At 39.0% G+C, this 24892-nt stretch overlaps 1 protein-coding gene across 3 annotated transcripts in view; it reads right to left on the bottom strand.

The window, feature by feature from the left end:
* Nucleotides 1-2574: 2574 nt before the first annotated feature.
* Nucleotides 2575-24892, bottom strand: part of LOC115639804 (splicing regulatory glutamine/lysine-rich protein 1-like) — a 31320-nt gene continuing 9002 nt past the window's right edge. For all 3 annotated transcript variants that reach the window (XM_030542781.1, XM_030542779.1, XM_030542780.1), the window contains 7 exons: nt 24727-24842; nt 19215-19379; nt 17692-17870; nt 16922-17052; nt 15689-15803; nt 10937-11056; nt 2575-3143 (listed from right to left, as the gene is read on the bottom strand). In XM_030542781.1, the coding sequence (XP_030398641.1) occupies nt 2828-3143; nt 10937-11056; nt 15689-15803; nt 16922-17052; nt 17692-17870; nt 19215-19379; nt 24727-24789 (1089 nt within the window). In that variant the 5' untranslated portion in view covers nt 24790-24842 and the 3' untranslated portion in view covers nt 2575-2827. The remainder of the gene's footprint in view (nt 3144-10936; nt 11057-15688; nt 15804-16921; nt 17053-17691; nt 17871-19214; nt 19380-24726; nt 24843-24892) is intronic.

Below are 24892 nucleotides of genomic sequence, written 5' to 3'. Positions count from 1 at the left end.
ATGTAACTTTTTAAAGAGTTTGAAAAAGAAGCAGCCTTCTCTCTGATTCGCTGACTCACAGAGACTGCTTTGCTATGTGTTGTTCAGCTTTTGCTACAGGGTCTGGTTGATTAGATAAGATAAGAGCAGGGCTCTCTGCTGCAGCTTCACAGTTTTTACTAAAAAATAAGCAGCGCTAGTCTAAAACCTAGGGAAAAAAACTTTTTTTTTTGTCACTATACATTACTTTTATAATCCTAAACTGTCTGTGCATGCTCTTTTTTTAAGAAAACACCTATACCAAAGGCTTGTGCCTTCATTTTGGCATGTCTTTTACCTCTCTTTGTTGTTAAAAAGTGGGGAAAGAAGCAATCTTCTTCTTCTCTCTAATCCAATGGTTTACAAAATAAGGGGTTTATAAACTGTTTGTTACTAAAAACCTGGGGTGCTTCTGCCTGCTCTTTTTTATTACAACACAAATGTAAAAGAAATGTGTTTTAGGTTTGTCTTTTTAAGCCATTATTCCCTTTGCAAAACTTAATGTAGTTGTAACTTGTGTTTGTTAAAAAGCACGAAAAAGAAGCAGCCTTCTTATCTCTGATCCACTAACTCACAGAGGCTGCTTTGCTAACAGGCGCTTTGCTTCTTTGTCTTTCTAATTTACTGGTTTACAAAATAAGGGGTTTATAAATTGTTTGTTACTATTAACCTGGGGTGCTTCTGCATATTTTTTTATTACAACACATACAAAGGGGTTGTTTTTTTTATTCCTTTGCAAAACTAAGGTAACTTTAACATGTGTTAAAAATGGCGTATTAGTAAAAGCTTATGGTTTTAACTTTTATAAAAACTCTTTGTAAAAGGGCTACGTGGCGGGAAAATGCTAGGGGTCTGTTTCTTTAGATAAGAAAAAAACAGTTAAAAGGGCAGGGGGAGAGAGGAGGGGAGGGGGAAAGGAGGGGGCTGGCTCTTGCTTAAACTCTTGAACCACTAGGATTGGTTGGTTCGGGAAATGAATTCTATGACGCTGCTGTAAAACCACCTCCGATTGGGCCGATCCAAAGGAATTGATAACAAGTGTGAGAGGGTCAGAAGCAGGAAATCTCCCTCATTCTACAGAAAGACGGGCAAAGGTAACAATTCTCTCTCTTTCTCTTTAATCCTACCCTGTGCTCTCTATCTTTGCTCTTTGCAAAGCGGACTCTCTCCTCGCTTTTCTTGTCTTGTAACCTGAATGCTTTTTTACCCTGTGCTTACTAAACACGCTCTGCCTGCTTCTCTCTCTGTCTCATTCTGATTCCGCCGCGTGCTCTCTATCTTTGCTCTTTTTTCTTAATCTACACTGATATTGAATGCTTTTTTACCCCGGGCTTACCAAACAGGCTTTGCCTTGGTCAATTTTCTTTTTAAAACTCGTTTTTTCTTAACCTGCATTGGCATTAACTAGTTTTAATGTGTTTTATTTACTAGGGTTAAACCGGAAAAGCTGCCTCGTTTTACAAAAAGACTGCAAAGGTAAACATTTTTTAATTTTACCCTGAGCTTTATTGTATTTTTCTTAGCCACTTTTTTATAGAGTTTTTACCCTGGGCTTACTGAACAGGCTTTCTCTTTGTCAATTTTCCTTTTAAACCTCGTTTTTTCTTAACCTACATTGGTATTGACTGGTTTTAATACGTTTTATTCACTTTTATTACACTGCCTTAGTACATTTTCTTTTAAACCTAGTTTTTAAATGCCTTTTTCTTAGTACCCCTTTATAGTTTTTGGCCATGTGCTTACTTAACAGGTTTTGCTTCAGTCAATTCCCCTTTTAAACCTAGCTGTATTGCTTTTAATATTAAAAAGCTTTTCTTAACCTATGTTGGCATTCAATAGTTTCAATCCCTTTTTATTCACTTTTTTACTCAGGGCACCCCAAACAGGATTTGCCTTGGTTAATTTTTTTTAAACCTAGTTTTTAAGTATTTCTTTATAGTTTTTGCTTATGTCCTTACAAAACAGGTTTTGCATCACTTAATTATCCTTTTAAACTTAGTTTATTATGTTTTTCTCTTAACCTACATTGGTATTGAATAGTTTCAATCCCTTTTTTATCCTGTGCTTAACAAACAGTTTTTGACGTAGTAAATTCCCTTTATAAACCTAGTTTTCAATATTATTTAACTTTTCTCTTAATCCACCCTGATATTTAATACACTTCCCCTAGTCAAACACACACACACATCCTTACAAAACAGGTTTTGCATCACTTAATTATCCTTTTAAACTTAGTTTATAATGTTTTTTTCTTAACCTACATTGGTATTGAATAGTTTCAATGCTTTTTTATCCTGTGCTTACCAAACAGGTTTTGCCTTAGTAAATTCCCTTTATAAACCTAGTTTTCAATATTTTTTAACTTTTCTCTTAATCCACCCTGATATTTAATACACTTCCCCTAGTCAAACACATACACACACATTTTTTCAAAATGGCCGACGGCGCCAACCGAAACGGGGAGTGGGAAGGCGGGACATAAGCCCTAAAAGGGGCGTGGAAACCTGTCAAAATTGCATGGTGATGAATACTATCGAGCTTATTACTACTGATCTTCTTAGAGAACTGTAGCTTCTGGGCGGTGTTCTGGATCTCTTCTCTTTCTTCTTTTTATCATCGCTCTCTTTGGACCTCTCTTTTTCTCTTTCCCGCTCCTTGTCTTTGTCCCCTTCCTTGACTTTGTCCTTCTCCTTGTCACCCTCCTTCTTCTCTCTGTCCTTCTCCTTAACCTTCTCCCTTTCCCCCTCTTTCTCCCGATCCTTTTCTTTGTCCCCCTCTTTCTCCAGGTCCGTTTCCTTCTTGTCCCGGACTACCTCCTTCTCTTTGTCCCTGTCCTTCTCCCCAACTTTCTCCTTGTCCCTGTCCTCTCCCTATCCTTGACCCTCTCCCGGTCTTTGTTCCTCTCCTTTTCTTTGTCTCTGTCCCTCTCTCGGTCCTTGTCCCTGTCTTTTTCTTTATCTCTGTCCCTATCCTTGTCCCTGTTTCTCTCTTTGTCTCTGTCCCGCTCCCTCTCTTTTTCTTTATCTCTGTCTCTCTCCTTCTCCCTATCTCGGTCCTTGTCCTTCTCTTTGACCTTCTCTTTTTCCTTGACCTTTTCTTTGTTTTCTTTGTCTTTTTTCTTGTCCCTATGAAAAAGAAACATTCATTCATCATTGAAATGACCCTAATAAAAAGCTGAATTCACTCCTTTACCCTACTAATAAATGCTCAACAAAACTCATAATTCTCGCCTTCAAAAATAATCACAACTATGCAAAATGTAAATATCCCACCCACCTCATTCCTAACAATCTAGTTTTTTCCCCCCCCTGCAGCAGCTGAAGGCAGAGGTATAAAAAAGAAAAAAACAATTAATCTTTAGACTGATGACATTGTAGTATAGGAACTATGAGTAAGTGCAGTATACAGCCTACGGACATTTGTAGGAACCTGATTGCTGAAGTAGACTTTCCAGCATTTTGTGGGAAAGGAGATTTTTTTTAATTTGGCTTTTAAATGTTTCTTCTCATAACAACGAGGAGTCCAGTGGCACCTTAAAGACTAGCAGATTTATTTGAGCACAAGCCGTGCATCTGAAGAAGTGGGTTTTTTTACTCATGAAAGCTTATGCCCAAATAAGTCTGTTAGTCTTTCAGGTGCTACCAGACTCCTAGCTGTTTTTGGAGATACGAGAAGTATCAGAGGCGTAGCCATGTTAGTCTGTAACAGGGAATCCATCACCCTAAAATGGACTATAAGACAGTGTTTCCATTTGTGGTAGGTCCAGTAAAGAATAGAGACAACTGTATATAATTTTTATTGAGTCTGCAAAAAAGGGACCCTACACAAATAGAGTACAATGGTTTGGATGTATATATGTGCATATTTAATTTCCCCCCCTCAAGTTAAGTAAGTATTTTAGGAAAAATTGTAAGAGCTATCAGCAGCAAGAGTTGGCGGCTACACTCGAGGCCACCAAAAATTTTGTTGTGAGAACCCCTGCTGCAGGATACCCACATGGAACTCACTAAAGAAGCTCAAATTGTTAGTTTTAGTCTTAAACTGCTCCATCACGCAAAAAAAATTATATATATATCCCCCTTTGACCCCTATGGGTGGTATGTGTCTTCCTCAAACTCGGGTCCTCTACCACAGGCCTGGGAGTTTGAGGGTTCTGCGCAGTATCTTAGCTGTTCCTAGCACTGCACTCTTCTGGACAGAGAGCTCTGATGTTGTTCCTGGGATCTGTTGGAGCCACTCACCCAGCTTAGAAGTCACAGCCCTGAGTGCTTCTACCACCACTGGGACCACTTTGGCCTTCACTTTCCACATCCTCTCTAGTTCCTCTTTCAGGCCCTGGTACTTCTCCAGCTTCTCATATTCCTTCTTCCTGATGTTGCTGTCACTTGGCACTGCTATATCTACCACCATCGCTGTCTTCTGGTCCTTATCTATTACCACGATGTCTGGTTGATTGGCCAGTACCAGCTTGTCCGTCTGGATCTGGAAGTCCCACAGAATCTTAGCCCTGCTATTCTCCACAACCTTCTGTGGAATTTCCCATCTGGTCTTGGGAGGATCTAGCCCATACGCTGTGCAGATGTTCCTGTACACAATGCCAGCCACTTGGTTGTGCCATTCAGTGTATGCTGTTCCTGCCTGCATCTTACATCCTGCCACTATGTGTTGGACTGTCTCTGAGGCCTCTCTGCACAGTCTGCACCCTGGGTCCTCTCTATTGTGGTAGACCCCTGCTTCAATGGATCTGGTGCTCAGTGCCTGTTCCTGTGCTGCTATGATCAGTGCCTCAGTGCTGTCTTTTAGTCCAGCCCTTTCCAGCCACTGGTAGGATTTCCCAATGTCAGCCACCTCAGCTATCTGTCGATGGTACATCCCATGCAGGATCTTGTCTTGCCATGGCACTTCTTCTGCTTGGTCTTCCTCCCATGTCTGCTGCTGCCTCAGGCATTCTCTCAGCAGCTCATCTTTGGGGGCCATCTTACTGATGTACTCCTGGATGCTTCGGGTTTCGTCCAGGACAGTGGCTTTGACACTCACCAAGCCCCGCCCGCCTTCTTTCCGGCTGTTATACAGTCTCTGGGTGTTGGACTTGGGGTGGAAACCTCCGTGCATTGTGCGGAGCTTCTGGGTCTTCACATCGGCAGCCCCCTTGTCCTCCTTTGGCCAGCTCACTATACCGGCAAGGTATCTGATAACCAGCAGGGCGTATCTGTTAATGGCGTGGATCTTGTTTTTCCCAGTGAGCTGGCTCTTCAGGACCTGTCTTATCCTTTGATGATACTTGGATGTTGCTGTCTTCCTTGCCTCCTCATCGTGGTTTCCATGTGACTGTGGGAAGCCAAGGTACTTGTAGCTGGTCTGTATGTCTGCTATGTGGCCTGCTGGTAGTTCTACCCCATCAGTCTTGACTACCTTTCCTCTCTTCACTACCATCCAGCCACACTTCTCCAGTCCAAATGACATCCCGATATCCTCACTGTAAATCCGCGTCAGGTGGATTAGCGAGTCTATGTCTTGTTCATTCTTAGCATACAGCTTGATGTCATCCATGTAGAGGAGGTGGCTGATGGTAGTTCCACTCCTAAACCCATACCCGTATCCAGTCCTTGTAATTATCTGGCTGAGGGGGTTTAAGCCTATGCAGAACAGCAGTGGAGACAGTGCATCACCTTGGTATATGCCGCACTTGATGGCCACTTGTGCAAGCTGCCTTGAGTTGATTTCCAGTGTTGTCTTCCATAGTCCCATTGAGTTCTTGAGGAAGGTCCTTAGTATCCTATTGACTTTATATAGCAGCAGACATTCACAGATCCACGTGTGCGGCATTGAGTCGTAGGCTTTCCTGTAGTCAATCCAGGCTGTGCTCAGATTTGTCTGTCTAGACCTTGAGTCTTGGGTGACCGCTCTATCTATGAGCAACTGGTGTTTTGAGCCTCTGGTGTTGTTCCCAATGCCCTTCTGAACTGCGCTCATGTATTGGCCCATATGGTCCTGTAGCTTGGCGGCTATGATACCTGATAGGATTTTCCATGTTGTGGGGAGGCAGGTTATTGGATGGTTCTATTCCCTTGCAGGGGTCTTTCATGATCAGCACTGTCCTTCCTTGTGTTAGCCAGTTTGGGTGGGAGCCTGCTGCCAGCAGCTGGTTCATCTGTGCTGCTAGGCGTTCATGCACTGCTGTTAGTTTCTTTAGCCAGTAGGTGTGGATCATGTCTGGTCCAGGTGCTGTCCAGCTCTTCATGTTTTTGACCCGCTGCTGGATGTCTTCTACTGTGATGGTAACTGGTTTCTGTTCTGGGAGATTGCTGTGCTCTGTTCTCAGGTCCTGCAGCCACTTTGCACTGGTGTTATGAGTCTTCTCTTTCTCCCATATGTTCTTCCAGTACTGTTCAGTTTCTGCTGCTGGTGGCTCTGCTGTTATTGTGTTGTTGCACTGTAATTGGAAGTACACCTTAGATGGTTCTTTAGAGAACAAGGCATTTACTTTTTTGGCCTCTGCTTCTCTAGTGTATCTCCTTAGCCTGGTAGCCAGTGCTGTGAGCCTTTGTTTAGCAGTCTCTAGGGCTTCAGATGAAGTCAGGCCCTTGTATTTTTTCAGTAGCCGAGTCTTATCCTTAATCTCTACACCCTTCTGTAGTTCCACCAGCTGACTAACTTCTCTCTGAGTCGCCTTGGTCTTATCCTCCAACCTCATTTTCCAGGGTGGGTACAACATACTGTTGTTCTTCTTGATCGTATAGCCAAGCATCTCCAGGATTACAGAGGCTGTAGCGTATACCAGTTCATTGGTTTGAGTTATGGTGGTAGTAGGGATTGTCATGAGGGCTCTATTGGCATCTTCTAACATACTATCTGATGGTACTTCTCCACTGAGCCTTGGTAATTGGTCTCGAGGATTGACTGTAGTTAGTTTCTCCATGATCTTATGCCTCATATCAGCTGCTGTGCTCTGCAATGGAGGGGATGGCAGTGAAGTTTCAGCTTCAGGAGTGGGCTGCACATCCACTTGTTCTTCCAGGCCTTCTTGAGTCTGGGATGTAATGTGGAGTTGGTCTATCTCAAGCTGTGAGAGCAGCTTCCTCTTTACTATGTTGAAGCGTTGGGTAACTAGCTGTTTCTCAGTAAGTGTGGATGTAGGTCTTTTGTCTATCCACAGTCCCCTCATACGTTTCATATATCCCCTCTCATTAGGTCTACTGTTATAGTAGCATTCCATCAATTCCAGGTTCTCTTGTCTCGTCCATGAATGGTTTGTTCCAGTAGCCCACTTATCGTCAGATTGTCCTGGTTCCTCAACATCTGGTGCAGACCTTGTTAATCCGGGTGACGTCCGAGCCGATATGACTCTCCTAGTTCATGTTGCTTTCATATTTGAGGTAGGCAGGTGACGCGTTAGGGGTACCAACTGGGATTTGAACCCCGGTCTCCCGTATCAAAGGGCGGCGCTCTTAACCACTACGCTATGTCACCTTGCGCTGCTGCTTCTCCCAGGCGGGGTCGAGCAGCAGGTCCCGGTCCCAGTCGTCCTCCTGCGCCATGTAGTCGCCGATGCTGATGCCGCTGCCCAGTGCGGCGGCAACGGGCCCGGCTCGCTCGGCAGCGGCATCAGCATCGGCGACTACATGGCGCAGGAGGACGACTGGGACCGGGACCTGCTGCTCGACCCCGCCTGGGAGAAGCAGCAGCGCAAGGTGACATAGCGTAGTGGTATGTCGTATATGCCACAAATCCAGGATAATTGTTATTGGACTTTAAACAAGGGAAGTTAACGTATATATTAACAAAGTAGGGAAAAATATACAGACTGATGGATTCCCTGTTATAAAAAGGCAAATTTACAGGCAAAGGCAACACTGATGAATTGCATCTATATGAGACTAAGACAGTCTGGATTAGGCTATTAGGAGTTGGCAAGCTACCCAAAATGCAGAAAGGGAGGAAGAAAACAGAAGCATATGGCTCATGGAAGCATGGTAGACTATAGAACCTGATGACTAAATGCTGTACCTGAGGAAAATGGGATATCCACATTGCAATATTTTGTGAGAGAGCGGACAGATATCCAGGGTGCTGCTTTGCACATTTCTTTGTAACAAACAATTTCAATATGCATGAGAAGTGGATATAGATTTTGTAGAATAGGCTCTCATAATAGATGGAAGGATTTTACCATCTTTTGTATAAGACATCTATTACTTATAGCCACTAGCAGATGGTTTCTTTTGCAGCTGGAGATGGTTACTTTTTGAGCTATGAGGCCAGTTTTGAGTTATGAGGCCAGTTTTGCCAGAACAATCTTTTTCCTGAAAGAGTTTGTTCTGTCCAACTAATATTTAATGGATTGTCGGACATTTAACTTCCCCAGAATGAGAAGAATTGGGACAGAACCAAGACAGAAAGAAAAGAAAATGAGGAAACACCCACTGGTTCCAAGGGCAGCTCTTTTAGTTCAACCAAAAAAATTCAGCTTCCAGATGGCCACAGAAGCTTTGATTGGAGAATGAAATTTTGCTACTGCCTTGGTGAGCCTGCATATGAATATATAAGGGGCTGAGGTTCAGACCTTTACTTAATCTATCAAAGACGACGACTAATTTTGACAGTTATTGAATATGAGCCAAGGTTGTGTTCAACACATCGATTTTTGAAGACAAGTTAGACACATTAGGAGGCCTGACACATACAATCCTTCCTGGATTGGAGGAATACATCCAGTATTTGCTTGGAGTACCCAAGTTCCCACAGATTCTTCCTCTCAAGTTCTACAAGAACATCTAGAACTTGTCGATGTCTTGACAACAAAATGATTTCTGAGTCAGAAGGTCTCTGGTGAGGAGTAGTCATCTGAGAGCAGCGGTTGCTGAAGAGGCATCATAATCACTTTTCAGAAAATGTTCCAATCTTTTAGCCACTGAGCTTTTGGAAGCAATTGTTCCATCTTGCAGAATTGGCTGGTTTAGCTTTGTTGGTTTTTGTTTTTGGGTCAGATGAAATCTGAAGGCTCCTCTAGGCTGTGGGGCTCATTTGGGATGATCCCTCCAAAAAGAGACCCAATGAAAAGCTTATGTGATTGCATAAATATCTCAAATCAAATACACTGAAATTTTGGGATAAGAAAGAACTCCGGGAGGATAAATGCCAGAAGAGATCACAATAAGAGGAGCCAGTAATAGGTTTACAAAGCCCAGGATAGCTAGACTGGTTGAGAAAGATTAAGCTGCTCTGGCCACCAGTACAGGACTTACTCTAGGAGGCTCATAAGTGTAGCTAGAGCTCCCTTCAGACGAAGTCCATCCATGGCCCCACGATCCCTATCTTTCTCCACCAGACCAAGCGTTTGGTCAAAGTTCTTTCCACATAGGCCTTCAGATGATCAAGATCCAGTGGCAAAAGGCTCTGGTGGGGACACCTTTTAAGAAGAGCCTGTGAAGACCACTGCTCACACCAATGGGACATACCATCCAGAAGCAGGAGAGCGCAAATACCCTGTGGCCAGAAGGAGCTAGTCATCAATGGATCAGGCCCAACCAATTCCACCATTGAGGTGTGTTGCTCTCTGACATGCTGGAGGAGGAGAGTGTGTCATGGAGAGAGAAGAGGCCAAAGTACCTACAAAAGCAAGTCTGAAGCACCTCAAGGTAGAGCAGCAGTTCTCAAACTTCACTGCAGTGACCCCCCCTTCTGACAATAACAATTACTACACAACCCCAGGAGGGGGGACCGAAATACACAAATAAAGCCCACCCAAGCCCCACCGCCTCAGGTGTGTGGGGGGGAGGGGAGGGAAGGGAAACAAAGCTGAAGCCCAATGGTTTCTGCTCTGGGCGGGTGGGCCCATGTAACCTTAGCCCTTTGCAGTGGGGCTTGGGCTTCAGACTTGCTGGGGCCCAAGGCCAACACCAGCCTTGGTGACCCCATTAAAATGGGGTCTCGACCCATTTTGGGGTCTCAACCCACAGTTTGGGATCCCCTGAGATAGAGTATACAAAAATGCTTCTGCCAGATGGAGGCAGGACACTAAAGACCATTCTGGCGCCAAAACTTCTATCCAATAAGTTGCATTAATGAGTACCTGTTGATGTGGATATTCAACAGTCCATCCCAGAGTGATGGATTGCCTCTGTATGAGAATTATGCTGTTGTTCAATAAGATGGAGAATTAGCTTGATGGAATCCTGTAGTTGGCCAAGCCAGATAGTCAAGGGGACTGAACATGACTAACTGGATTTGGATTAGGCTGGTAACAAGTACATATTTCATAACACAAAGATGTATACTTTTATTTACAGGAGGGAAAACAACCACCCTGAAATAAATATTATATATATATATATATATATATATATATATATATACACACACACACACACACGCGCGCGCAAACACACACACGGTGGATGTCTGTTTTGTGAATACTTGCTGATTTGAGCCCAAATTCAACCCTAGTCTAAACCACTGGAACAACTTCAGAGTTATAATTTGTGCCCACTTACACCACAGTTGAATTTGTCATGTACACTAAAATTTTCAAACTTGGTTGCCTAAGGTCTGGCATTTAACAAAAAACTCTCTTTTTTCAATGATGCTGAACAACTGTAGTGACCACTGACTTCAGTGGAAGTTGAGGAAGCTCAGTACCTAAAGTTTAGGGACCCCAGTTTGAAAATTTTAAAGCATAATATTTATTTTGCATAGTTTCCTTCTTGGGGAAATAAACATTATTTCAAACACCATGGAAATCTCCACATTTCTACAGCCATGAAACTAGTTTCACAAAGGTATAAAACAGAAATAATTTGAAAATTCAAGACAGAATAGCTTAGAGATTTCATTTTTTACCTGCAGTCTAAATTTTTTAAAGGTTTTTCCAGAGCTATGAACTAGATAATAACACCAACTGTTAGCAAAGACAGCTCACCGGGAACAAGAACGACTTCTTGACTTCAGCCTTTCCTTAGACTTGGAACGTTTTTTGGGAGGACTTTTGGATCTACGCCTATCCTTCTGACTAGAGAGTGATCTGTTGTGTGATCTACTCCTGCAGCAAACAACATCAGAGAATAAATACTATATTTAACCTTGAGACTTCAGAAAAGAAACAACTGAAAAATACATAAACCATGGAAATTAAATACATGTTATTTCATCTAATTATTATGCCTAGCCCACAGTGAACTTTTTCACAGTTCTCCAAATTTTAAATTTGGACAGGCTGTCCCACCTCTTTCAAAACAATATACCATTTAAAAAAATTCTTCATTCTTTGCTATGACATTGCAATAACACACAGAAATGTCAGGAAAAGCAGAGTTATGAATCATAGAGCAACTAAACCTCCTTGAATATACTGTCAAATATTAATGCATCAGATTATCGTCCCAACGAGGGTGTGACGTTTAATACAAAATTAATTTGCACTAATCAGTCCATGCTGCTGGCATGCAATATAGAAACTATGCCTGCTCAGTTAACATATTTTTACCACTGGAGCAATTAAGTATAATTGTGCTATTTGAATTTTAATGTAAGGATAGTTTTATAATAAACAATTTAATTTTACAATATACTGCTGTTAAATCTATACCTTTGTATGTATATACATAATATGGCTTAGTTACAATACTACAGGAATCAAGATTCTGGATCACTCTAATCCTGTATGTTTAAATTATTAAATGTAACATTGTATTAGTGTTTTCTCTTGCATTTCTTCAATCATTCAATGTGTGGACAGGCAATCTTAATTTTTGCATTTTCTACACCTAGAAAGAATCAACCTCCTATATAACACAGGCCACAAAATTTTATCTAGCAATTCTTGCATCAAAGTTCCTAACTTCTGGTTCTGTTAGGGCATATCTTTTAGAAAAAATATCCAATCTTGATTTAAAACACATCAAGTAATCGAGAATCCACTATATCCTTAAGTAAGTAGTTCCAATTAAAGGTACCATGATCAATCACCTCTTAACCGTCTCTTGAATAAGCGAACGAGATTGAGCTTTATAAGTCTCCCAATATAATGTATGTTTTCCAGATCTCAAACCATTTTTTCAGCTCTTTTCCTAAGCCTTTCCAATTTGTCAATTAAAAAAAAAAAATAGAGAGAGATCAGAATATAGTTTTCCAGTACTGGTCTCAGTCTGCATAGGTATAACCATAGAAAAAAAATGGGGTGCAGAAATAGAATAGGAAGAATGTTATTCAACATAAAGACCAGTAGAGAGAAGAGACAGCCAGATACGGCTGATTCTAGGTGAATTTCTATCCCCACCCAGTTCACACTCCCATCCCTTTCAACACAACTGTATCATTTTGCATGAACAGTATCTATTAGGTAGAATTTTTTCTCCCTTGCATTTGTACTTTTCTTTTTTAACTTCCTTAACTTTATTTTTCCCTTTCTACCACCATGATTCTTATCTTTTGTCTTTTTTCAATATGACTTTTCTATGTTGGGTAAATATTTATCTTCTTTTTCCTCTCCATTTTCTGTCTCTCTTTTCCTATGTTATTTTGTCTTCTTCCCTCCTCTTCCTTTATCATTCCCTTCTTCTCTTGTGTTTGACATTTCCAACCTTTCCATACTTTCTCCACCTTCACCATATCCTGGGAGTACTGAACACTTCAAATCTCTGAGGGGGTTTTCCCCCCTCCCTTTTTTTAAACCCTGCACCCTTTCCTTTCCCTCCAAAGTCATCCCAGTATGAGATACAGGATAGGCAATATTCACTCTGGACCAGTAACAAATTCAAGGTCCTACATCTGGCACCATCAGGGCTAGAAAAAAGTGCAGTATACACATACTGATGGACACAGCACTTAATTTTTACAATCTTCTAAAAATTAATTACATTTTCCCCTCCCTCCAAGTCCTGTTCAGTTGGCTCATGGTAATTAAAGCAATTTGGCTTTACAGGTTTAATCGAGCTTGGCTTTCCAGCCTTGATACTAACATACTTTTAAAAACTCTCTGAAACCTCTCAAGTTTCTCTGTAAAAGGTGGCAGATCCAAAACATATGATTGTGTGATATAAAGTTTCAGTAGTCCTCATTTTGGATTATCTGCCCAACCCATCTGTGGCTTTGCACTTGGGAATAACATGGCCATTTCAAATCCATGCTAATAAATCCTTTATACCATATTGTCATATGCCAAATATTCTCTCTTAGTCTGTATATATGACATTCCAATACAGTACATGCATTTATTGAATACCAAATCATAAAAATAAATGACAGTAGATTTGTTCCAATGTGCACTCAAGTAGAAACATGCTTGACTTACTTCCATATAAACATACTCATACTCAGTATGCACTCAGACTGGTGTAGAAAATGACATGCTGTGATATTCTCCACATTATTTTCAATAAATTATAACTTACTGATTTGAACCTTTTTTCTTCTAACTCTGAAAAAAGCATACCCTGCTCAGAAAACTTTATACTAGAACTGAGCAGGAAATGTTTGTTTGTTCTTGTCCCAGAAGAATTTTCAAGATTTTGAGTTTCCTATCTCAAATCAGGACGAAAATCTTGAAAATGTTTGCAAACCAAAAATCTGGGAGGTTAGGGGAGGAGGAGGTTTGGATCAGACAAATTCATTTAATGAATTTTGAAATGCTTTGTTTCAATTTCAAACTTCCAGTTTTCCTTTTTTTAACCTATAAATTAAACTTCAATTTAAAAATTAAATGTTGTGTCAACCCCCAAAAAGGGAACTTTTGTTTAGAAAATGTCAAAATTTCAAGGCTTTCTTTCAAAACAAAAAAATTCATCAACCCCTTTCCCATGAACAGTTTAGGATTTGACAAATCAGCATTATCTGACAAAAAAGAAGTTTCATCAAAAAATTCCAGACCAGTTCTACTGAGTCTGATATTTTAGGGACGAATTTCAAGTTGCCTTGCCCCATCTAAACTTATCAAGGAAAGTGGAGGTTGACAGGAAGCACTCATATTTATTACTGTCTAAATCCTGAGGAACAAAAAAGATGCACAAAATGCCAGCACTGCCTGTGTTCTGCAATTCAAGATGCATACACAAAAGAGGGTATACCAGGGGAAAGGTTAGGGTCGTTTTGCCTACAGCTGTTCTTCATATATTAATGTGGAATAGTCTGTCAACTAATTTCAGCTCACTTAGAATAAGGCCTCTGTGATTGATGAATTTGAGATGAAAGTAACTTGGGGATGACAAGCCACCAAGAAGCAAAGAATGACTGAGGGAGGTTTATTCTGAAACTTCTGTTGACTCTCCGCCAGGATCAGAATGATCTTTAGTTCATTAAGTCCCCAGAACTGACTGCAAAATAAATCCATCATACTATCATGCAAAGCACTGGATTCAGACATTTATTGACCTGTATCTAATTTTGAAGTACGCAAATGAGAATTTGGCTCTTAAAGCATAGTCAGCTCTGAGTTATCCATAGACAAAAGAATCTGAAAATTGTAGTGTGACACATGTAAAGCTTGCCTAAAGAGAAAAAGTTGTCTAGTTATGTGCTGACTGTCTCAAATAGAAAATCAGCAAGTAATTGATTGTAAAAAAATAATTCTTCAATCTTCCAACATCACAGAACACAATCTCTGGTTATACCTACTGGAACAAGACAAGAAACTAAAGCCAACCCTTCAGCGGTTGACAAATCGCTTCTCTTTGGTAGTATATGGATGTGGTGAGTCCCCGTGGGTCACCTACATTGCCTACGATGAAGTTCTGGTAGTTGCATTCAGAGGCATAACACAACTGATGATGCAATATTGAGGAAATAACTTTTTTTTTTTAAAAGGTTACTTTACACTCACTTTTATGCTAAATTTCTCTCACTCTTTTGTTATCTGAAGTAGTGGGTACATAACTCTGATTATCCAAATGGCTATGGGGATATTTCTAAGTTTCAGAGAACAGGAATTCTGATTTCAGGAGACATTTCCATAATTGAGATAACAAGAGTTTACCCTTGTCTTATTTATGGGTAAAAAAGTTTGTAGGTAATTTTTTAAGAGAATACAGACAAGTTTTGTTCCACATTTAGATAACTTGGAATTTAGAACCTAGCCATATTTTAAACATTAAAAAATCAAAACAAATTCTCAGACCAAAATAGCGGGGCTAAGTATGAAAAAATTTAGCCAGAATTGGTGCACGTGTGTGTGGGGGGGTGGTTGTGTCAGAAGCATTTTAAGACTGAGTCCGTTAAATAACATTTATAATTTTGGGATGCTAGGAGTATCACACCAGTAAAAACTACCAAATCATCGAACAATCCAGGCCATCAATAGAAAAAAAAAATCTGACTACATTGTCCACCAGCAAAGCAATTAATTGTATCACATTCTGAAATCCAGACCTTTCAAAATTTAACAACAAATCAAGCTACTAAAATGTGAGCATTTTATCTTCATCTGTGCTAACTGAAATCAGTTCTGTATCTTTTCAACACTATACCAAAATAGCTTTTCCATGACAGTTATCTGGTTTTGAGGAATGAAAATCTGCCCAAACACAGAAAGTTCTTTTTTTTTTTTCCAGCCAACAGTATCAGGTAGTTCAATAAATCTCTTCCAGCAATTCTTGGCTCAGAATTCAAAGACAGTCTCAAAAGCTACTGCCATCAAGAAACACAGTGTAATCTCTTAGTGTAAAATGGAAAGCATTCTCACCTGCGTTTTGAGTGTGATCTTTTCCTTCTAGATCGGGATTTTGAACTAGATCTGGACTCTGAACGAGAATGGGAACGAGATCGACCGCCTTTTCTTTCACTGCTCTTTCCAGACTCTGAGAGGAAAAAACCACTTTGCAGTGTAAACTCAGAACATTTAAAGATCCCAGTTAGCAATCTGGCACAAGTGGAATGTACCACATATAGTGCAATGGGCCTACTCTCTGCACATCTTCCTTCTTTGCAAAAATCCTTCAGAAACATCCAAGAAAGTCATTGCATATACTCGTTGAGTGCAGCCATCCTGCAGCAGTACACATAAACCAGATAATTATAAACAGCTAGCTGAGTAAGGAATGGGATTTATGTTGCTGCCACAATGCACAAGATTACAACATGTTCTCTTCTTGGCTTATTCAATTATATAAATTACTTTTTCTGAAAAAAAAAAACTTCTGAGAATAGACAAAATTCAGAGAGTAGTAATTTTGAAAATGTGCACAAAAATTTAAATGACACTCAGCACTTAAAGTACTGTATAAATATTAACTACTTAATCCTCACAACCCTCTGGAGAAGTAAGTAAAGGTATGATCCAAAAACCCTGTAGTAAATGGAAAGTTTCCCATTGACTTTGATGGGCAGTGAATCAGGTCCCATCTGAGTAGTTTAAAGTATTAAAGAAATAACTAGGAAATTTTAGAGTGTTGTGTCTTCCAGTTCTGTCCAAGGCAGATAATTATGCAGCGTCTAAGTTTGTTAATGATAATGAAACATCTCAAAGGTCTATAAAAAATCTTCATTGTTATCTTAATTACTAGTTTTAAAAAAAAAGATAAACAAATTCATATTCTTTAATGACAAGCAGAGGACAACAAAGAATTGGTAGAGTGAAAAATGTAATGTCTGTAAAGCACTTTGAACATAAAAAAGCACTAGCATTAAGCATTATTAGGTACTATAATAGTATTGACTTCACAGTTTTAAGCTATTGTCAGCATTCACTGAACAAATCTTTGATAATAAAATATGTCAAAACAAATTTGAAAAGGAACCTGGAATCCACAGGCTTGTCACGTAAGAAAATAATTTTGATTATTCAACTTTTACCAAAGACAAATATTGCTCATCTTGGAGGAGTCCTTTTCTCTGTCTGAAAATGCTCTATAAATGCATGTCAAGATACACAGATTGAGATATGTTTCATTCTAACTAGCGAACATAATGGATTTACCTGGCTCAATAGCTGCCGATATGAAAGACTGGGCTTCCCTTACTCTCTTCATCACTTCTTCCAGCTCCTTGGCAGCAGCTTGTGGAGTCCTTTCAGGAGGTTTCACTATTGCATTATTGGAGTGATTTATTCTAAAGTAAGGAACAAACCTAGCTTTAAATTTACGCTCGTGCACACTTTTTTAAAAACTTGATAAAAAAAAATAAAAAACCAAGATAAATATATACTGCACCCTATCCAAAATTAGCATGTTTATATTTTTTTTCCTTATAATCACCAACACAAACCAAGTATTTACATGTAATACCTGTTTTTTATTGCCTAAAACCTTTTTTACCTTGAATAAATACATTAATTAATTAATACACATGGTGATGCCCATATTTGTGTGGCATACAAGCATATTTTCAAACAATACAAGAGTAAGAAATTTAATATATTTTTTATTAAAGGTGAAATTTATATCATGAAACCTATTCACCACATAAGCACCACATTTAGGGTTTAATTAGAGCCTAGTGTGAGTTATCTACATGGTGATGGATTTCACCCTCATAGATTAAATATTAATATAGGCTGCTCTGTTCTACACTATACTCTTATCCAGGGGAAGTCACATTTCACTCTTGAAAATGAAAACAACAGGTATCAAAGACTACAGAAAGCAGTACCCTGCAAAGATGAGAGCCATAATTATAGACATATTTATAAAGATACTGAGGAATCTTTTGTTCAGAATTCATTTGGATATTTTCTGTTTAATTTCTTACTTCAGTGGCCTGTCTCCAAACATAACTCCATTAAAGGCAAGAGCACGAGGTACAGAATTTTGGTCTGCAAATTCCACAAAAGCAAACCGTGTTGGTTGTGTCTCATCACCTGCCATTCGCACAAACTTCACTTCTCCAACTTGTTTAAAAAATTCAAGCAGCTGATCTGCTGTTGTAGTCTAGAAAAAGTCAAAAAGCGCAGGTGAAGTAAAATATGTAATGAAAAACACTTATCCAACATACCAGGTAACCTAAGAACTTCAGAGATTAGAAAAAAGATTTCATTTGTCAAAGGCAACGTGAACCAAAACTTTTACATTTCTTTTCTTCCCCATAAAGTTATTTGGAAAACTAGCCAATTTAGAAAAGGAAGGATCACGTTTTTTTCTCCACATATCTAAAAAGTCTGCTTCTATTTAAAATGGTGCCACTAGTACAAAGATATTTTGAAAGGGTGATGTTTGGAAATTACATTATTAAAAAAAAAGAAAGAAAGTTGTTTCTGGATCAACCATTTTAACAGAGGTATGTTAATCCACAAATTAAAATAATCAACGCTTATCCTCCTCTCCCCCCTCCAACTGCCTGTAGAAATGAAGGAAAGGATCTTGCAAGCCCTGAACTCATCATACCTGTGAATAATTAACGTATTTCCATACGATCTGCTTTATTCAGGGTAGTTCATTTGAAATCATCAATTAAAAAGGAATTTCTTTATATTTCAAATTGAATAATTTGTGTTACATATACTGATTGAAAATGCATCAAAATAGTATTTTTTTTTAAATGTTGTTTCTATCTATTCATCCATCCAGGATTTTAGAATGGCACTCATCACTGTAGTGACTTTCTACTTAGGTATATTGTTAGGCAAACAAAACAAAAGCCACATTTACTCTTGACGGAGTGGCATTTTCATATTTAAATAACCCTCTGATAAATAATTGGCCATTTGAGGAAGAGGACTTCATTTCCCTGTTATGGATACAGACAACTTTTCATACTAGATTATACAAGTCCCCCAAGATGAACCTCCTGTGATGGCCAATCATTTCATACTTGAGAAAAAGGTAAATTCCTTCCCCACAATCCACCTATCCTACAGAGCAATGCTGCAAGTAGATGGGGGAGGTGACACTAATTCCTTCATAATCCCTTAAGTGATCAGTTTATTATATTCTGATGCAGATCATCATTATTTCAGCATACACAGCGAAAAAAACCATCAAAATCTGCAGTATTTGTTCTTTGCAGCAGTGAATTCTACAGGCTGTCTTCTCCCTGTCACCCCCCACCATTTCCCAAGCAGTATTCACAGCACAACTAATAACCACAAAAGCATCTTCTTTTATTTGTTTGAATTATTTTCTATTTTTATCTTCCATTATCTTCTATTTTTACCATGTTGAACAAACTCATTATGCACATACGGGTCTTTTCAAAACAATTTAAGATTATAAATGCACAATGACATGGGCTAAAAACTACATTTAACACTTCAAATTTGACAAAAAGGACGGTACCTGAGAATTCAGATTTCCAACGTAGACTGTTCTCCTAATTTCATCAATTTTGGAAGGATCCACATTTCCCATAATTGGTGGCTGTGGTATTTCTCCAAGTGCTGTAATATTAGGGTCCAGTGCTGCTGCTGGTATAGCTCCCAATGTGCTAAGTGAAACACTAAGCTAAAAAAATAGAACATGATTTATAAACAAATGGGAGATTGTGTGTCTCAGCAAGGCTTTTATCCCAAGTACATCTGGGTAATAAACAAAATACAAATTCAGTATAGAGACAGAGACAATATTTTTTACAGTTAAACCCTCACCTTACAAAAATTCTATCCCCCAAATCTAGCCTCTCATATATTAAATGTTCCAGAATTTGGCCACAGTCACCATCTTATTTGAGCTTTTTGGCCAGTGATGCTATAACATAATCAAACAGAAAGATAATGGCAGAATTCCCCTGCAGAATATAAAACATGAACATTTATGCCCATGATATTAATAAACATAGAATTAGCATCTAGGGAAAAGGCAACTTTCTACTTTGTGTCAATTGCAGCTTCCTAGCATGAGACAATAAACAAGAATTCCATAGCTATGTTGTCAAGAATGACATAATTCCCTCCCAAATCTTATGCTGTAGAGAAAGAGACCAGTCTACATTTTCTTTTGTGAAACACGTGCTTAGATTTGAGTTTTTTCCCTAGATTAATATAAAAATTGACAAATTGGAGGAGGAAAGACTAATATTGCTCAACAAACGAGTTTCTTATGATTAATGCTTTGGCTGCAATTTTTACAGGTGCCACGGAGAGCTCATTGGGAATAACTGGACACACAGTTCTCCTTAATTTTAAAGGAAAATGGGCATTCAAATCCTCTACATGATTTGAAATCTCAGCCTAAAGTTTTTCTAGCTTGGACCCACTGCTAATGTGAAACAGCTCAGGGGGGACCTAAACTGGCTGAGGTCTAAATATTTCTTATTCAGTCCTGGTCCAGAACTACAGAAGCAGCCCTTAGTGTTGGGGACCAGTGATGGATCTTGAGCAAGACCGAAGAGGTAGATGAACACCGTGTACCACTGGAAAACAGAATTCCATAGCTAGTATATTGCAGTTGTTTCTAACCCTGGGAAATTGAGAGAGATTAGGTTTTAAAAATCCAACAACTATCACGCTTTTCATTATGTACATACACACAGCTGAATTCCAAAGTGATTTTAACAAGTATCTTGACAATTGCTAAATTTTCATATTCCTTATGCTGGTGGAAAACCTGGAATTCTAGCATTCAAACAGCATAATGTGGCAATTCTGTGTACTGTAAAGCACTAGCTTGTAGGCAACAGAGAGGTGGTAAATGACATGGTACCATTTCCTCCTTATTTCCAATTGCTTCTACATGAGTCCAGGTGTCTAAAAACAAAGACGTGACAGTCTAGCTACATTCACCAGGGGTTACTGCAACATAAGAAAAAGAAGAGGAGGAGGAAAGTAAAGAGCAATTGCTCTCAGGAAACGGAAGTGCCATGCACTAGGACGAGAGGTGCAGGGAGCCCTTCACCAGGTGAAAAATGTTCAAAGAAACAAAGAAACCAGGCAAGTGGGGAGGAGGACCACCAGGAAGCACACCTCTGGAAATGGAGGACAAGCCTGCAGGGGGGCAGAGAAATGAACCAAAAGGCCAAACAGCATATGCCCGTAACAAAGAGGAACAGGCAGCAACAAAAATCACATGCAGGGAGAGAAGATGATCAGGCAAAAGAGAAACACATATAACTGACTGGGGGAAAGAGTGGGAAACAGGACAGATGACAGAAAGAAATTAAACAAAGAGTAGGAGATAATTACTTATTTTTTCCAAAACAGACAAAACACTAATTGCTTTAAAAAACAAAAAACAAAACAAAAAACTCCCAAACAATTAAAGTACTTAAGACTTTCTTAATATGAGCATTCCATGTAAGCATGCTGCACAATTGTATATAGGATTATGACTGGTGAGATGGGAGGAGTTGGTCTACCAGACACACACTCCGTTACGATGTAATGTATGCTATGAAAAAGTTGAGAATTTCCTAGTTTATTTCCTATTTATATTATTTATATAATTTCCTAGCAGCTCTTCAAGATATCAGCTGCAAAAATCATGCCACAACTGAAGAGCAATAAGTGAGATAGTAATCAGAACAGTGTGACTTTTAAAATCTTCTGTATTCTAAGCTGCCAGGACTAAATATCTGTTGTTGGAGTACAAAAAATATTCTCAAGATTTCCCAACTACTGTTCCTGAACCAGAGATAAGAAAAAATGTATGTCAGTCTCTGGTTCAGACTTCTAGAATTATTTCCAAATCTTCATACGGTATAAACGTCCGTGTTACTTTTTAAGTAACACAGAAATACTAGCTGATAACTGAAGTTACAAACACAAGTAGTTATGATCTGCCCCTTATTCAAAATGCAGGGATGAGGTGATTTCTAAGATCCAGAATGGAAATCATAAGCTTTAGTTTAAATTTAATGATTCTCCAGTTTTATGTCACTGGCACCTAATTTCACCCTCTTTCCTCTTCTGCCAGAATGTATTCATTGGCAAACAGCAGCTCACTTTGGCTTGTATTCACTCCTTTTACCTTCTGGAGAATCCATAAAGAATACAGAACTAGGAATTTTCTAAACATCAAATATCGTCAAATGTTTTATACAAGCACAACTGTCAGTCCTTTACCCAGCATTTAAAAAGGTCAATATTTTGTGCTTGTACTATATGCAAGGAACCAAGAGCTAGTGTAAGTAGTCTCTCGGCCTATTAAAGGCTATTATCAAATGTCTTGATGTGTTTGGTCTTTTGGCCCCAAGATGAAAGCCTTGTCTGCATCTCTTGGACCATGAAGTACAAACATTATCTTTTGATCTAATCTGAACATGCAATGGAAAAATAAATACACTTCTGGGGACTGGAAACTCTTTTCATTTTAGTCTATAAATTACCAGAGATAAAAATGCTATGGGTAATGGTCTTCTCTCGTACATGAGTCTGAAAATACCTGAGCGCTATTTATAGCAAATCTGGTTTCCCAAACAGACACTGACAATATTAAAAACAAATCTTTAAAACTGAAATAACACAACCACCACATTCATGTTGATGATAAATTTTCTTAAAATATGTTAAAACATCCACATTTACATCCATCCACCTATAGGGGGAAAAAAAAATCTCTGACTCAGAAATATTTGCCTTGCTTAGACTGAATGACAAAGGAAGATGCTGAATCAAGCTGGAATCTGCAAAGCCTGAAGCAAGGGGTTAGAAGTTTCCTCATTTTGATAGGTGTGATTACTTTCTAATCTGCATGTTTTCTAAACAAACTACATCCATCCACTCAAAGGAAAGGTTAGACAAGCTTTTAATTGAATGAGAGAAGTGGAAAAGGCACACAACAGGTTATGCAAGCCAATATCCTCTGGACAAAATTTCTTTACTATCTCACTATCTTCAACTATAAATTAAATTAGAAATTGTTTTCCTTACAAAAAATAGTCAATCATTTTCTGCAGCATCAAAATGCAATAATGCCTTTCCTTTCCAAAATATGGAAGTGATCTCTCATGACAGATGCCATAACATTATGTGGTTAGTAAAATCAGTTGACCAGTTGAGTCCAAGTCTAAGCATTATCTTCTCCACAAAGAACAAAGCAAGTTCTTTGCTATTGAAGAAGTATTTATAACAAATGTCATAACTCCTGATCAGTTTATGCACTAGGTCTATTCTATCATTCTCAGTGGTATAAAAATTAGTACCTGAATTTATTTTAGGCTGCAACAGAGTACTGCTCAATATGTCTTTTAAATTCTTCCTGAATTACTTTAATAACAGAAAATTCTGAGAGTAGAATTGGGCAGAGATTCTAAAGAATTATTTAAAATGCTGAAGGTTGAATACTTTCTCTTGGCTAAAGTCCTAAAGCACAGATAAAGTGAGCAGTTAACTTCTGGAAGATGACTTATAATAAACAGGGATAATTTGTGCTAGGTGATTAGATTAATCTGGTTTAAAATCCGAACAGTGGATTATTTATGGCTGGAGCAGGGGCATTTATGGGCACAAGTCGTTGAAATGTCAGTAACAACATTTTTGACTAATGAATTTCCCTGTTTACAGGAAATTACAAAAGGAGTGAACTATTAATAATTTTTAAGGAATTTTGTCTTTTCATTTTAGAAGGAAATTTTTTAAAATACTACCGTGTCCCTAATAAAACTACTAGGATGAGCTGGTGTCATTCTGTGCATATTAGTTTGCAGAAAGCCAGTAGGAATCTATCATGTATGTCTAACTAGTGGCTTGATGACTACTGCTTCTTTATGAATATTCACATTGTCCACAAGGACTAATAGGGCAGAAATCATCATATTCTAGAAAGGAATAATCCTTACCAGAAGGAAGAAAAGAGTCCTTTCCAATGTTTCTAAAACTATTGCCTGAGCCCTTAGCCAAGTCTGCTTTTCTTATGCCATTTTGTATATGAAGAAGAGACCTTAGAACGTTCATTTCTTCTAGAGGTTTGATCAATATCAAACCAAGAAGTTGAAGGTGTTGGTAATGATGCCAATAACAGAGTTTGGTGAGGAGCCATTCAAGGGCACACTGTTGTTGCCAGTGTCTGTAGTGGTGCTGTCAAACACACAATGCAGAAATCTAGGATGGTATCAATAACAGTTCTGGTGAATGCAGAGCTGCAGCAAGGTCAGCAGCTCAAGGCCTCCTTTCCTCAAATAACGTGGGGCTGATGACAGGGGAACAGAGGGAAGACTCATTAAGCCCAGTTTTGTTGAAGGAAGGTCTGCTTATTCCTCCATTCCTGGTGGAGAGGGAAGGGGGATGGTAGCCTGTTGCTGCCAGAAAGAGTTAGCAGAAACAGAAGGGAAGTTGAATATGCAATAAGTAGAAGCTAGAAAATATAAAAGCCTCCCATTTTTTTTGCAGTGATAGCATTTTGAGACAAATGTGCAACAGCCCCTGTCATTGTGGGGAGTGTGCTTGAGCATCCTAATGTGGCATTGTAGCCTTCCAAAAGACTGAATGTGTTTAAACTTTATTATTATTTGGGGAAGAGGAATGGTTGGTAGTATACGCATTGGGTCAGATTTTGCTCCTATCTATACCCATTCAACTAAGATGGATGTAATCAAAGACAGAATCTAGTCCAGTACTTTGCAGAATAGGAATTTGGAAATAAAGAAAAACAGCGTGAATGTACTGACCATACTCTAGTCTGACCTCTTGAGAAAAATCAAGACAGAGGGATTTAGTGTCTTCACTGACTTACTAGGTAGGGTGTGATGTCATGGGACTGAGATATTCCAACTTAGGTAGGATGTGATGTTATGGAACTGGGCTATTCCTTTTCTCTCAACCCAGAAGGGGAGAATTCTTGGTTGGGCTGAAGGAGGGAGCTAGAAGAAACAAAACAGGTTATTAACTCCAAGTCAAAGAGATTAAATTTTCCTTACTGTAGTCAGCGGAGTTGGTGTGGGTATAGGAAGCAACCCTGCACCAGGCATCAGGCTTGTCATAGTAGGAGCAGGAGCCAATAAAGAGAGGGCTTTGGCTTCATCTGGGATTTTACCTGGAGAAGCAAATGGAAGTGTTAGAGAAAGTTTGAACACCAAACCAATG

Source organism: Gopherus evgoodei, unplaced genomic scaffold (assembly GCF_007399415.2).
Source record: "Gopherus evgoodei ecotype Sinaloan lineage unplaced genomic scaffold, rGopEvg1_v1.p scaffold_129_arrow_ctg1, whole genome shotgun sequence".
Lineage (NCBI taxonomy): Eukaryota > Metazoa > Chordata > Testudines > Testudinidae > Gopherus > Gopherus evgoodei.
The sequence above is the reverse complement of the archived record's forward strand: the minus strand, read 5'-3'. Positions and strand labels throughout refer to the sequence as shown.